Genomic DNA, 14,794 nt, shown 5'->3' with positions numbered 1-14,794 from the left:
TGCAAATTAAAATGGCAGTGAGACTATAGCATAGCTATTATGATGACAAAAATGAAAAAGATTCAATACTTAATGTTGATAAAGATGCGGAGCAACTGCAACTTTCATACCCTGCTGGGAGGCATATAAATTTGTATAACCACCTTCAAACACTATTTGGCAGGGTCTGCTAAGACTGAACATGTACATACCCCAGGACTTAGCAATTCCACACCTAGTAGAAATTCCAGTAGAAATGTGTGCAGATGCTTACCAAGAGACATGTACAAGAATTTTCAAAGCAGTATTATTTATAATACTATAAACAATTCACATAAGCCCAGATGTGGGCTCCTCTGGAAGGGCATGACCTGGGCTAGGAAGCTCTCTGCCATCAAAGGCGCAGGCAGCTAGGGGTTGTCTGTCGACGACACTCTGTGGCTGGGCAGCAAGTCCTTGCTTGTAAAGGGATCTGGACATTTCATCTCCGTTTCAGTCACAGGGAGAGAGACGCAGTTATTAAGATTATAACTGTATCTGCAGTGGTAGGGAGGTAGGGCCAAGTGTGAGCGGCAGTCCAAAAGTGATCAGTCTCGAGATTTCAGTGTGGAATACTGATGTTCCTGTGACATGTTTAATACCCCATTCATGGTCAATGATGAAATTCTTTGGAAATCGGATGGTGGGAATCAGGTTAAGTGAAAAAAGCAGAGAAGACAGCTTGATAGAAGTGGCTGCAGATGTCTAAGTTCACTGTAGCAAATGTTGCTGGGATAGGTCGATAATTCATCATGCTTTCAGTGCAAGGAAAAGAGCAGCAAATTTCCCTCCTCCACCCATAATCCTACCTTCCCTAATAATAGAACATTATCTATATTCATTTTTTGCCACTTCGCACAAGTGGTTTTGTAATCTCTTCTTGTTCTAATCGTTAATTTGCGTCTTCACCATGGCTCACGTTTGTGCACTTATTTGTGTATGTGTGTGTGAGAGAAAGAGAAGAGGAGTGAGCGAGAGTGTCCATCAGATATTTTTTTCATGAGACTGAATTACTTTCTGAATGAAAAATGCCTATCAGGTTGTGAGGTAATCACAGAACGTGGCTTTCTGAATTTTTTAATGTGACAGTTTTCTTTCATTGCCAGCAACTTAAAGTCTTCTCTGATACACACTTGTGTGAAAACATGATTTTTCTTTGTAAGTGTTTAAAGAACTAAACATACGACTTAGGAGTTGAGTTTGTATGTGTGATATATATTACATGTGTATATTTGTTGCAGGGAGTATGGAAATCCACTAGTGCTGGAAATGTGAGTTTCCTCAGGAAAGTTCCTGGTTCCTAGAAATTCCTCTTGTAGAGAAGGATAAGACAGTGTGCACAGAGGGTAAGCAAAGGCTATCACAACAATCACTAATATTCTCATACCTGCCTGTAGTTGAACTAAAACTGGAGATCCATAATCTCTAAACCTTATTAGTTAAATAATTACATTTCTTTTTTTAGATTTAATTTAGTTATTTTCAGTGTTCCAAAATTCATTGTTTATGCACTACACCTAGTGCTCCGTGCAATAGGTCCTCTCCTTAATACCCACTACCAGGCTCACCCAACCGCCCACCTCCCTTCCCTGCAAAACCCTCAGTTTGTTTCTCAGAGTCCATAGTCTCTCATGGTTTGTCTCCCCCAATAATTTCATTTCTAATTGTGTGCTCAGAGATGTCTTTACTGACTACCATCTGTTCTAAAGTGTTTTCATACATTGACTCTGACTTATTATTCATGCTTCCTCCATCCACACCCCTTTTTTATAGCCACAAAATTCTCCTGAGTGAGGGTTTCTAGACTTTAGAAGGAATTACAAGCCTATAGAAGAGAGCTGGCAAGGCAGATGGGGAGTGAGTGGGGGCCCTTCTGTGAATGTAGGGGCACTCTTGGGCCAAATGAGAATGTAACTATTTCACAGGATGCTGAGTAACCGTGAGGCATAGCCGGAGAAGATAACCTTGACAGTCCCTCTCAACTTCAAGAATCCACTAACCAAAACCTTGATCTCCTACAATACTCAAAAAACAAACAAACAAAAAAACTGAAAAAATAAACAGAGCCATCTGCATATTTGAAGAACCAAGCAATCTAAATCATTACCTTGGCATAAGGAAACAGAATAAAATGTAATGGGATAAAGGCTATGGGAGTAAAATTTGTCCACATATTAAGAAATTTAATAATGAAACACAGTGATACTGAGAACTACTCTAGTATCATTGATTGGAGAAATGAAGCAAACGAATTAAAAAGTACATTTCATAGGGAGGTCCATATGACAAATGGTTTCTGTTTCAATTCATATTTTTACATTAAATAATTTAAAGGAAACATTAAATCATACTTTGTAATAATGAAATATTTAGGCAGTCTAGAAGTTTTAATTATAATCAATATATATTAATTCACTGCTCTCAATCACAAATGTCTATCTGAGGTGTATCTGCTGTGACGCATTAGTAACGAACTTCCCTCTGTAGTGTTCATATAACATGCAGTCTTTATTGGTTATTTCCTTAAAATCTGCTACCACTGTTGATGCTCTTAAGTTAGAGCTGATGGTACTTTCTAAAGCAAAAACACTTGTTCTCCTATTTCGACTTGTGATAAATGAAACCTTTCCTTGATCCAGTTGAAACATTTATCACACTCAGGGTAAATAGGAAGGAAGGCATCATCAACTATCTTTAAGCAGAATATCCTGAATGTTCAACAAGACTGTGACAGAAGCAGCTAAAAATTGTTTTCAGTTTCTTAAGGATAGCTGGGTTTTTCTCCACCCCTTTGCAGTAGTTTTACATATAATTTTAAGCACAGTATTCTTTTCCACAATCCTGATATCTGCCCATGACCCATATGCTAAAAAGAAAACAACAAACAACAACAACAAAAACGACAGTTGACCAGCTTAAGAAAAACAAGAAACAGTGAATAAAACTCTAAGTCTACAAAATAACACCATGCTTTAAAAATAACACAAAAATCCAAAGCAATCCTCTGTTTCTTGTAGTCTCCTTTAAAGAAAGCTTGCCTGTAAATGTCCATCAGCGAATATTTCCCCTCATTCTTTGAGACAATGTGGCAGTTGAGTAATCATGCAGGCTGCTCTAAAAATGTGTCTAGTTAATTTAGGCAGTTTATTTTGATAGCATTCACCTCTTTTTGATTATAGCAGGTGTTTCAAGGATAAATTTGCTGGAAATTGTATTTTGTTTAAACAACAGCAGCATGTACATTTATGGCCTTACTATATTAAAAAGCATTTATTGTCTGGCAGCAATAGATACAATTACAAACATTTGTGACAGTAATTGGAGCTATTATTCCTGCATGGAGCCTCATGGAGACCAACTTATTACCACCTGTATTTACATTTGTTACTGGTAATTGTAAAAGCTGATTTTTTTTTTTTTTAGTTTGGTGCCTTATTTTTTTTAATTTATGTAAATATTTCTCAACAAAAGGTCTTTCTACCAGAAAATCCTTAAAAATTATAAATGTAGTTTCTTCATTACTCAAAGAACTAGCAGAATCACATTTTAATGACTAATACATACATAAACTGTATTCTTGTATCCTAGCCCACAGAATATATTATACCTTTTTGCTCATAGATGCAAGAATCCTATCAATGTAGCCTATCCAACAACCAGAGTACAAGTCTTAAGAAATGCTCTTTATTTCCAAACTATAACAATTCATAAATCCTTGCAGGTCAGAAATATTTAGAAAGCTAAATTTTATTAACATTCTTCTTACACTACATCCAAACATAGCGATGGCAGAAGGTCAAAGCAGGTTACTCTCTGCACTGCTCTGGAATGAGAAAAACATCCTCTTTCTCTTTCTTCCAGATACAGATTTGTCTATAATGGTAAAAAGAGAAAGCCTACTATTGTACATTTTCTGCAGGATCTGGCTTCCAATTTGAAGAGACTTAAATCTAATATAGTAATTCTGTGGTCCCTCCAGGTTCATTTAAATGGAATTCCACCTGCTGATTAATAAAGGCCTCTCTCCTCCCTCTTAGGTTTTAGCTCTCATACTGACTAGAGAGCCCAAGGGCTCAAGACTATTGCAATGATTCCATCCTTAGCACAATGACTCTTCCAGAAAGGTTTCTTGCTGTGAATTACCCAAGGCAACACCTGTATGGTTTATTTACGTTAAAACAAAATCCAGTAGTTTGGAGTTGAAATTTAAAGTTAAAGGTTCTTTTTACAACTGCACCCTGAGAAAGTCAGATACTGAAAAACAGGTAAGGATATAAAAAAGCAGTTCAGTGAATCAAAGGCTTGAAATAATTAGAAATATATGCTGTAGTACTTCCAAAGCCTTTAAAAAATATATATAATCTCTTTATCTAAATTCTTGTAATGAACCTGAAGATTTACATAATGAGTAGGAGACATTTTGGAGAAATGAAGGGGGTACTTAGCCAACTATCTTTTAAAACAACAAAGCAGGAAACATTTAATTATAATTTGGAAAAAAAATCAATTTAAGTCATTAATCAAAATTTTAATTACAATATCCACAGGGCATTAAAGCATGATAGAACATTTGTTCATTGCATCAAATACCCCATATTAAATCATTATAATATACAATTGTTTAGGGATAAATACTGTATAATTCAGGAAAAGGGTCTATGTAAGGTTTAGCTGAAAACTGATTTCACACTTTCTGCTCTTTCTTATTTCTGGAGAACAGGAATAAATATTATTAATGTTTACTTGGTTTCTATTACGGTAAAAACCCCTGACTTGAAAAAAAAAAAAGTCATTCTTCTGATAAAGACTGATCATTTTAAGAAGCCATTTTCCCTTGGTTCAATGGATTAAGCTGACTGAATATACGAACGGAGAACAATGTCCAGGCCATAATCAAAAGTAGAATTCTGATCTACTGGGACACGTGGGTAGCTCAGTCCATTAAGCATCCCCCTTTGGCTCAGGTCATGATCCTAGGATCCTGGGATACTGCCCCAAATCAGGCTCCTTGCTCAACAGGAAGTCTGCCTCCCCCTCAGCCTGCTGGTCCCCTTGCTTGTGCACTGTCTCTCTCCTTCTCTCTGACAAACAAATAAAGTGTTAAAAAGAAGAAGAAGAAGAAGAAGACGAAGAAGAAGTAGAAGAATTCTGACCGACAATCTGCAGCAACTAGTCCAGGAAGTCAAACCATAACCTCTGAGTGAAATTGGACCAAAACAGTCAGGACTTAGTAACTGCTGGCTTGCCCAGTTTTCCCCCTCACCCACCTGCTTCCAATGTACAACCAGCCAGACAGAGCCACGTATCCTCTCCGAACCAGACACATAGGAGGCCCTGCTTCTAGTTAGCCTGCCTCCAAATCTCCAGTCATATCTGAACATTGCTGAAGTCTTCCCTTTTTCCCAGTATAAATCTTTCAAATGCTCCTGCCTGCCTTTAAGTCTCTGCCAAATGCAGGTGATGATGGCTAACTCTCTGGCTATGGCAAGCTCTAAATACGTAGTCTTTGTTCTCATTTAGGTGGTCTCCTTTATTTCCACAAAATCAAACATAGGCTTGTTTTTTATAATTAAAAGGAAACTAAAAAAGAATAATGTTCGTCGAGAAACAGCATTATTTAGTGATTCAAAATTAATAAAAAACACAGAAAGTCAAATCTGTATGAATATGCAACCACATCTTTTATTTCCTCAGAAATTATGGAACATGTAGAATTCTTTGGCAGCTCAGTCTCCAGCTAGTAGTTGTCAACTGATTCACTCAGACGTTTTAAAAAATTACTGTTATGGAATTAAAGATATTTTAATCATGAAGGAAAATATTATCTTTCAATAAATGATATCACGTACTTCCACCACCAATAACTATTTCTCCAACTGTTTCTCCAAAACAATTCACTGGCAGGTTTCATTTCTTGCTATTGGTCTGTATTTTCAGATCTTATGGTCCTTATGCTTGCCCATATTCTAACTATCAGCTGTTGCATGACTCTGCCCAGCCGGCCATTTCTCCACCAAGATCTTAGGCCTCCTGGTTTGATCCCAGCCTGCTGAGCTTGGCCACGCCATCTCTGCTACCTACCACTCAGCTGAAGTTTGGCTTGTACGTTTTAAGGATGTGTGGAACTGCTCATGATGTACTTCTGTGTTTTTAAAAGCAGAGGTGTAACCTGAACTGTATACACAGAAAAGCATACGGAAATAGTGGTTAACATATATTAAGCAATTCTTCTGGCAACATTCTAAGTGCTTAAGCTACACTAATTTATTTAATCCCTTTAATAACTCTTTTTTTTTTTTAAGATTTTATTTGTTTATTTGACAGACAGAGATCACAAGTAGACAGAGAGGCAGGCAGAGACAGAGAGAGGGAAACAGGCTCCCTGCTGAGCAGAGAGCCCGATGCGGGACTCGATCCCAGGACCCTGAGATCATGACCTGAGCCGAAGGCAGCGCCTTAACCCACTGGGCCACCCAGGCGCCCCCTTTAATAACTCTTTGAGGTAGGTTTTATAATGAACTCCATGGTACAGATGAGGAGACCGAGACATAGTGGTTAAAACTTGCCCACAGAGTCCAAAAGCTAGTCAGTATTAGAGCCAGGATTTGTACTCAAGCAACCTGGATTCAGAATTTGTGCTTTTAACCAGTATGCGATATTGTCATTAATGGAATAGGTAAGAGCCTGGGTTGTAAGTTCAAATATCTGTCAATTACCAGGCAAAAGCAAGTTACTTCACTTCACTGTGTTTCAGTTTCCTCCTCTGCAGTAAAACGTACCTGTATGTAACAGGGCAGTGGAAAGGATGAAGTGAGTAAATATACATGTGAAGTGTTAAGAACTGCACTTGGCACATAGTAAACACTTGGTAAATATCAGTTATTATTACCATATTATATATACCTTTACTAGAGGAAAAAAACTGGAAAGATTTATCAAAGTGAATACTTTGAGCCTGATTACTTATATGAGTCTGATTATATTCCCATGTAAGACTGTAAGGCTGATATTTTAAAATATTCCTTTAAATGATGGAAGTATTAGTACAGAAATTTTATAAATTTCTTCTGAATATTGATATAGGCACTGAATATGAGGGCCATGATAGAACACAATAATATTATAATAACAATACTATAATTTAACAATAATTAATATTTATTTATTAGGCATTAATTATGTCTCAGACACTGTTGTTGATGCTTTACAACAACTGTGTAAGATAAGTAATACACTTAGTCCCATTTTACAGATTAGGAGAAGGAGGGACAGAGAGGTTTAGTAACTAGTTCTGGATCATACATCTAATAAATGGTAGAATGAATTCTGGGTGGCAAGGGAAGATGTGTAAGATAGGCTCTGCCTTCCCTTGATCTTTGTGACTACCCCAGTTCCACTAGGTTTCTGAAACTCTGGCCCAATAAATCAGGAATTGATAGTGAAAATAAATGTGGGATCACTAGCTTCTAACTCATAGCACACTGCCCATCCCTCTTCCCCTTGAATTGCTTCCATATTATTCTTATAATTAAAAACAGAAGTGTATTTTATTTTATTTTAAGATTTTATTTTATTTGACAGAGAGAGATCACAAGTAGGCAGAGAGGCAGAGAGAGAGAGGAGGAAGCAGGCTCCCCGCTGAGCAGAGAGCCTGATGTAGGACTCGATTCCAGGACCCTGAGATCATGACCTGAGCTGAAGGCAGACACTTAACCCACTGAGCCACCCAGGCACCCAAAAACAGAAGTGTATTTTAAAAAGACTCAGAGAAGGAAGCTTGGATGGCTCAGTTCATTAAGCGTCTGCTTTTGGCTCAGGTCATGGTCCTGGGGTCTGGGATTGAGCCCAGGTCTCCCTCTCCCTCTGCCTGCTGGACCCCTTGCTTGTGGGTGCTATCTCCCTCTTGGTCAAATAAATAAATAAAAATCTAAAAAAAAAAAAAAAAGACTTAGAGATCAGGAGAATTCTTGACCAGTTATAGATTTAAGTTTATTCTGATTATAATCACAGATGTTTGCTCTTAGTTCTAAATTTCACCAGAGTACTTATGTAACACTTGTGGGCACCAACTGCTGGTCTAACAAAAAACAATAAAAAAGACATAAAAACACACAAGAAGAAAGGGAAAGAGATATAAAGAGAAAAAAAATGAGGCAAAGAGCAAAAAGTGCAAGATATACAGTCACAGTGTACTAAAAATGCTCACAGTTGATTTTATTAGGTGGCACTGTTATCTACTCTAATTTAGCTGTCCTCAGACTGCCCTTCTAAGGAATTGACTCCAAAGCCTTACTTCCTTGGTCATAACTGAGGCATTAACTAGAATGGAATGACCCAGGATTTGTCTGAATTTATTGACTTCCTTGGCAGAACTTCTGACTATGTGTTTAGACACATTATTCCAAGTCAAGACAGAGCTGAGTTGGTCGCTGGGTATATAACACTCTAGACTGTAATCACCAGGAGCATTCTCTATAACCAGCCCTAAAAAGGAAACTGCTAATATGGTCCATTCAAGCTAACATATGACAGAAGTCCTTCACTTTCAGCTGTGGAACATATTATTTGTATTATTTGTATTTTTGGCAACATATGTATTTTCCCAATTGTAATTTGTATAAGCTAATATTACAATTTGTTTGCGTTCTTTGAAAACTGTTAACAGTAACAAGTGGTGCCAGAAAAAAGGATAAGTTAGCCCAGCAATAAAAACCTAATTACAGCATTATGGGGAATATAAAATAAAATATTAGTATGTGAGAGGATCTCATTAAAGCATACATACTACAATATGCAAAAAGAAAGACAAGGAGACTTCCTTTTTTTTTTTTTTTTTTTTGCGATTACGTGCCAGTAAGCATACAAGGAATAAACTGAATTTGTGAGAAAAGAAAGCAAAACAAACATTTGATCCAGTGCTAAATAAATATGGAACTTACTTACTCCTAACACAAGGTCATTTTCAAGAACTTTATAATGGGTCTAAATAATGGAGGCCCTTTATTATTTATTTCCCACATCTCTATGCTATTTAAAAATTAATCTAACTGTGATCAGTAAAGCACATTGATCTGAAAAAAACTAATTTCCCCTCAAACACAAAGTTGAATTCTCTAAATGTCCTAAATAGCGTGTGTTGAGTGAAAGATAACTGTTTTGGCCAAGAAGAAAGGAGAGGATTTGGTTTTGGTAGCGTCGGGAGTTGAGAAGAACGGGATTTACCACGATGTGGAGTCAACCTCTTCTGATGGAGGATAGTGAGCCTGTGAGAAACCTCATCTGTGACCAGATTACTTTTATTTCCGAGGCATGAAAAACACCTCTTTATTCACTAGCCCCTTACTTTCCCAAATCAATGTATAATCTTATTTTTCTTAAGTAAAGCTGAATAAAGAATTGACCTATAACCTGTACTTCCCATTTGATACCTCTGAAACACTAAGTTTGTGAAATACTGGACACAAAGACCAAATGATCTAGAAAAGAATTCTGAAAAAGCACTCAGATATTACTTTATGTCAGTATATTTTACTGCAAAAACCTAAATTCAAATGCTATTCATATAAAGAAAAACCCTCAAACTTCATCTGACATTTCAGGATGTTGCTTGTAAAATTTGACTATATACAAAGCAATTACTACTGTGCTATGTAAGAGGCCAACTTTCACCTAGTTAATTCTTCCCCAAATCAGGAGATCATTGACTCTCTAAGAACCCAGGATTCTGATTACTGTAATATTTGCTTGTTAGTAGAATTTGACTTGTACTTAGTTTTGTAAAACTGTATGTGTCAGAAGTTGCATTTATATCCTTTCTTCATTAAGTTACTCCTATTATGTAGAAATCAATGACCATGCTTTAAAAAAGACTCTGGTGTGATCCTATTAGGCTCTAAATGAGATGTTGGATTTTAAAAGTTTACTTAGCTTGAAAGTAAATAAATTAAACTTGCTTCTTTGTGAGATTAAGATGTACCTGAGAGTTCCTCACTACATGGTTATTCTAACACATCATTCTAACTAGAATAACAATAATAGTGATTTTTAAATTTATCACATTTCTTCTTATAAAATTAAAGAATTAAAAATTACATCCCCCCTCAGAAATCACGTTTTTGCAAATTATGACATCCAGGAGAGATCAAATCAGTGAAGAAATCTGTATTAACACGTATTTATATATAAGAGATACACAAACAAAAAATTCACCCCCTAAAGCAGCCAAATAATGTCTGTCCATAATATTTGGGTAAATACATGGTAAACGAGCTGCAGGATTTGCCCATTTACCTTTAAGTTTGTTCCTCAGCTATTCAGTCTAGTAAGACCTTTGCTGCCCTTATCCTAATCTAGGACTGCCCTGGGAGTCTAGCCTGCTTCTTACCTCCTCTAGGACACAGTTTTATAAGCTCAAATCCAGACATTCTGAGAATGAATTTGTTTCCAAGGCATTCTGAAAGCAGCCATCTTTGGGGGTAGAAATGGTAGACCATATTTTCAGAGTAACAAGCTTCCTTAGAACCTAGTTCCATAATTCTGGTGCTTTTCTCCAGCCACCTAGGATAAAAAACCCTTTAGTTTCCTTACCTACACGTCTCTCTAGTCCCTTCTGCAGACATTACTATAGTATTAATGAGAATGGTATTGTTTAGTCACCTCTTAGTTTGTTCTGAAGTTCTTGTACATTGTAGGTAAGAAAGAAGCAGAAACTTGATTAAATGGGTCAGTTCATCTGGCTCAATCCCCAAATCTTAATGCAAATGCTTTGCTTATTTGCTTACTACTTGACTTTTAATCATATGTACTGAATAGATTATGTAAGGCAACCTCAAGGATGTCTTCTGTTCTGCCAACCAGCAGGGTTCCAAAACCATTTTCTAACTATAATCAGTTGGTATACAGTCATAAAATTCCAATTTTGTTCACCATTCACCTGAACAAAATATGATTTCTATGAAAATACATCAAAATGTATTGAGAAAATGCCCCTCAATCCCAAGGAAACACAAGTGTTTCAAACCACTTTAAAGATCTATTGCTTTCTTTTTCCTTCTTTAATATGACACTATTGATTCTTTCAGCAACAATCTACTAAATCTCTGCTAAGTCAGAACACTGGAAGCTGAATCCTACCATCTTAAATCATTCATATAATTGGGAGTACCCCTGACCCTGAAATTGCCTTATGAAGCTCTATTTGAACAAAATGTATTCCGTCCCCTATACCTTATTGTCAGTCCTAATCGTGACTTTCAGTTGTGGTAGTACACGTTCCACTTCGAGATTCCATTCTGCAGCATCTGTTGTGGATTCCAAAATATCTTCCTGTTTGGCAGACTCGTTCATATCCTAAGAAAGGAAAGATATCACAAGATTGAGAGCTTATAAAAAGAAACAGTAAAATTTTGAGGCATTTTAGCAGGACTGCACAATTTATATCAAGCATGGTAGTGTCAAAATTACAGTGGCAGAAGAAGTTTATCTGTCCTCCTAGCCATGTTGAAAGAAAACAAAGCACAAACCTGGTAGAATAGCAAAATTAGCATTTTTAAAAAGAAGCAAATACATGATTCAACCATTTTGACAAAAACAACAACAATGCTTTTGAGATATCAGTGTGAACTCAATGGGAATACTATCAAATGAACAAGCCATTTAGTTATGTTAATTGATAACAGTAAAGGAGTACAAACATTCACACACTTGGTAGGAAAATATTGTCTCAGTTTGAATATTCTGTACTGAAATACAAACCACAAATCTGAAAGACAAAAAAGATAAGATCCCAGAAGCCAAGGGGACACTGCTTACAAATTACGTAGCTTTAAACCGTGATTTAATACAGACATATTTGAACTTAAATAGGGTGGGGGCCACATTTCTGCATCTGGTTTCTGCTGTTGGGTAATAAAATCAATTCATACTTGTTTTTTTCAATTACAAAAGAAAAACCTCCTCCCCCTCTTTTTTTTTTTTTTTTCATTTTCTCAGCCTTTCACATTTGGGCATTAAGTATATATGGATCTGAAACTATAAAGAATATACAAATTAATGACTTAAAGATAAAACCTATCATATTAATTTTGGTAAAAATTTTTCCTTTAGGCTTCCTTGATAAATTAAAAGAAAATGGAGGGAAAGCATATAAAAATGTATTAATCTAGAAAAAAAAGAGACCTGAGAGACATAAATAGCCAAATACATATGTACATGATCCTAGTTTGAACAATCCGTAAGAAGATGTTCTTGAGATAATCAGGGAAACTGGAATGTGGAAGAGCATTAGATGATAAAAGGAATTATGACTAATGTTAGAGGTATTTATAATGTCAATGGTTACATTTAAAAACAAAGCCTTATAAATTTGAGACAAATGCTGAAATATTTACAGGTAAATGGACATGATGTCTGAAATTCAAGACGCTACAAGGCAAAGGAAAAAGAGGGGGCCTCTGGAGGAAACATGGTTGACAAACTATTACCTGCTGAAGCTGGATAATTTTACATAAGAGTTCATTATCTTGTTCTCTTCATTTCTGTTTATGTTTGAAATTCTCCAGAATACAAAACTTAAAAATAAAAGATTATATAAATAAGCTCATGGTGAAATTTCATTCTCAGGGTGAATTTATGTCACTAAAAGACATTTTTTAAACAAAAGCTCATTAGACTAGTCTTTCCAATCCAGTCTGATGCTAAGTATAAAGAATAACCTTATATTGGGATTTGTATTTTGGTGGGAGATTGAGGTCTTTAGGGGCTTTAAACTCCTGACTGAGTCCCTAGAGCACTGATGGCATCAGAAAGTCTCTCTCTCCTACCTCCTAGTTCATATTACCAAGACCTGAACAGACTCAGAGCCCTAAAAGGAGCATATGTTGCTTTTTGTTCAGAAATTCAGGGGGCTCTATAGTTCTAACCACACAATTGAGGATGGATAACTAATACATGCCTTGCCATTTTATAGTACATGGTCTGAATTTATTCAGGTACATTCTACTTTAAAAACCAGAAGTATAAAAATAGAAATATTGGTTAATGTAAGTAAAATACGGAAACTCTAAGTGAAAAATGCTCAAGATTCTGTGTTAAACATTAAGGTGCTCACTTTAATATAGAAATACTGTATTATTTTGAGTACTAACAGAACCCAACATACGTCATAAAGTGAATCAGGGTAGCCCAAGAACACCATAGCAGGGCGGGGGCGGTGGGGGGGACAGTATTCACAAAGTAGACATGTGTGAAGTTTTATGAGACAAATGCGACAGCAGGAGAAGTGGGACTGAGTCTCCCAGTTGAAACCTAAAGCTGTGAGGAAAGTTTTGTGACATGCCACTGAGACAAAGGGGCATGTCCAATCAGCAGCAATTTTGTGAATCTTAATAGAACGTAGATGTTCTAGTCCCCGATTTACAAATAAGTTTCGTTTATGGAACCACCATTTCAGCAAACTGAAGTTGGTACTGCTGATTAAATCCCGGAGCCAATTCTCAATTCCATTCTCTCATTCCCATTCCTTCTTTTTCCCTTCCCTACAGAAGGGTGGAGTCCAGAATCACCAGACAAGTCTAGAGAGGGTACTCATCCATAGTCCCACTTTCTTCAGACCTCAAGTCATAGGACTGTTCATCCTCAAAGATTTTCCTCAAGGAAGGGCACATTTTTCTAATTTTCCTAAAGGCAAATGGGTTAGCAGTGGCTCTCTCTGAATCAGACTCAGAACCTAGGAGTTACTAAGGTACACGGAGCTCAAAAACTGAATTAAGATATCCCAGAGCATAAGCCGCTCTTTGGTTTACATTGGCCCTTTCGTAAGTCAGAACTTTTCTTAAGTTCTTATTTGGTTCCCTTAAGCAATGATTTGCAAATTCCGACTCCCAATGTCCTAAAGTGATTTAATATACCAGCTGAAATGTCTTCACTCACTCCTAGGCCACAGTTAATATACTGGGGGGAAATGGCCTAGTTACTAAATGAGGAAGGGCAAAAAGAGAACATTAGGCTTGGTAGAGCAGGAATAACTTATTCAAACTATACGGTCTCTTTCTGTTTCCATGTTTGCACATCTATTTCCTAACCTCGTTCCTCAGTCAAATTTTCCCAATGCCTAATAAATGGAGACATTAACTGAGCGAGCCCTACATTTGAAGTAGAAATCACTTTAAAACTGTATCGTGTCCTGGTTATAATAACTTGAGAAAACCTTTCCTTCCCAATTGTATGTCCATTTAACAAATGGTATTTTATGTGGAGATATTAGTAAAAGAGAAATAAACTGCTGTTTCCATTTAATCAAAATTTTATATCAGCATGACAAAATCCCAGTCCCTCTCTGAAACAACATTAACTAAGATAAAGCATAACTCCTGGGAAATTGTGTTTTCTAGCTAATGCTGCTGAAGAAATTGAAGAAACAATTAGAAGCTCAATAAGACACAAGCTATATCCAGGAGTCTCATTTATAATTAATTAATTTACCAGTAAGCCATTTATAAAGCTTCTACAACACACAAGGTAAGAATCCAGGCACTGTGTTTGGTGTGGAAAGATAAAAGCATTTAATCCCTGCCTGCAAATAAGCCTATTAGGGGGAGTCTCAGGCTAGTTTATGGAGGTAATAAATGGACCCAAGGGAAAAAAAAAAAATGAAAACTGACCCTAAAACGGTCAATGGAAGAACAGAAGATAGTCTAAACCATCCTATAACATAAACCTGGGCTCAAACAGTGGGGCATACCACAAAAGCCAGTTTAAGGATCAAACATACAATGTT

General features: G+C 36.5%; 1 protein-coding gene across 2 annotated transcripts in view; it reads right to left on the bottom strand.

Annotated features, from left to right (window-relative positions):
• Positions 1-14,794, bottom strand: part of IFT57 (intraflagellar transport 57) — a 53,067-nt gene that overhangs the window by 14,355 nt on the left and 23,918 nt on the right. For both annotated transcript variants that reach the window (XM_032349851.1, XM_032349844.1), the window contains one exon: positions 11,245-11,367. In XM_032349851.1, the coding sequence (XP_032205742.1) occupies positions 11,245-11,367 (123 nt within the window). The remainder of the gene's footprint in view (positions 1-11,244; positions 11,368-14,794) is intronic.

Source organism: Mustela erminea, chromosome 1 (assembly GCF_009829155.1).
Source record: "Mustela erminea isolate mMusErm1 chromosome 1, mMusErm1.Pri, whole genome shotgun sequence".
Taxonomy (NCBI): Eukaryota; Metazoa; Chordata; class Mammalia; order Carnivora; family Mustelidae; genus Mustela; species Mustela erminea.
This window is presented reverse-complemented; position numbering and strand designations above follow the sequence as displayed.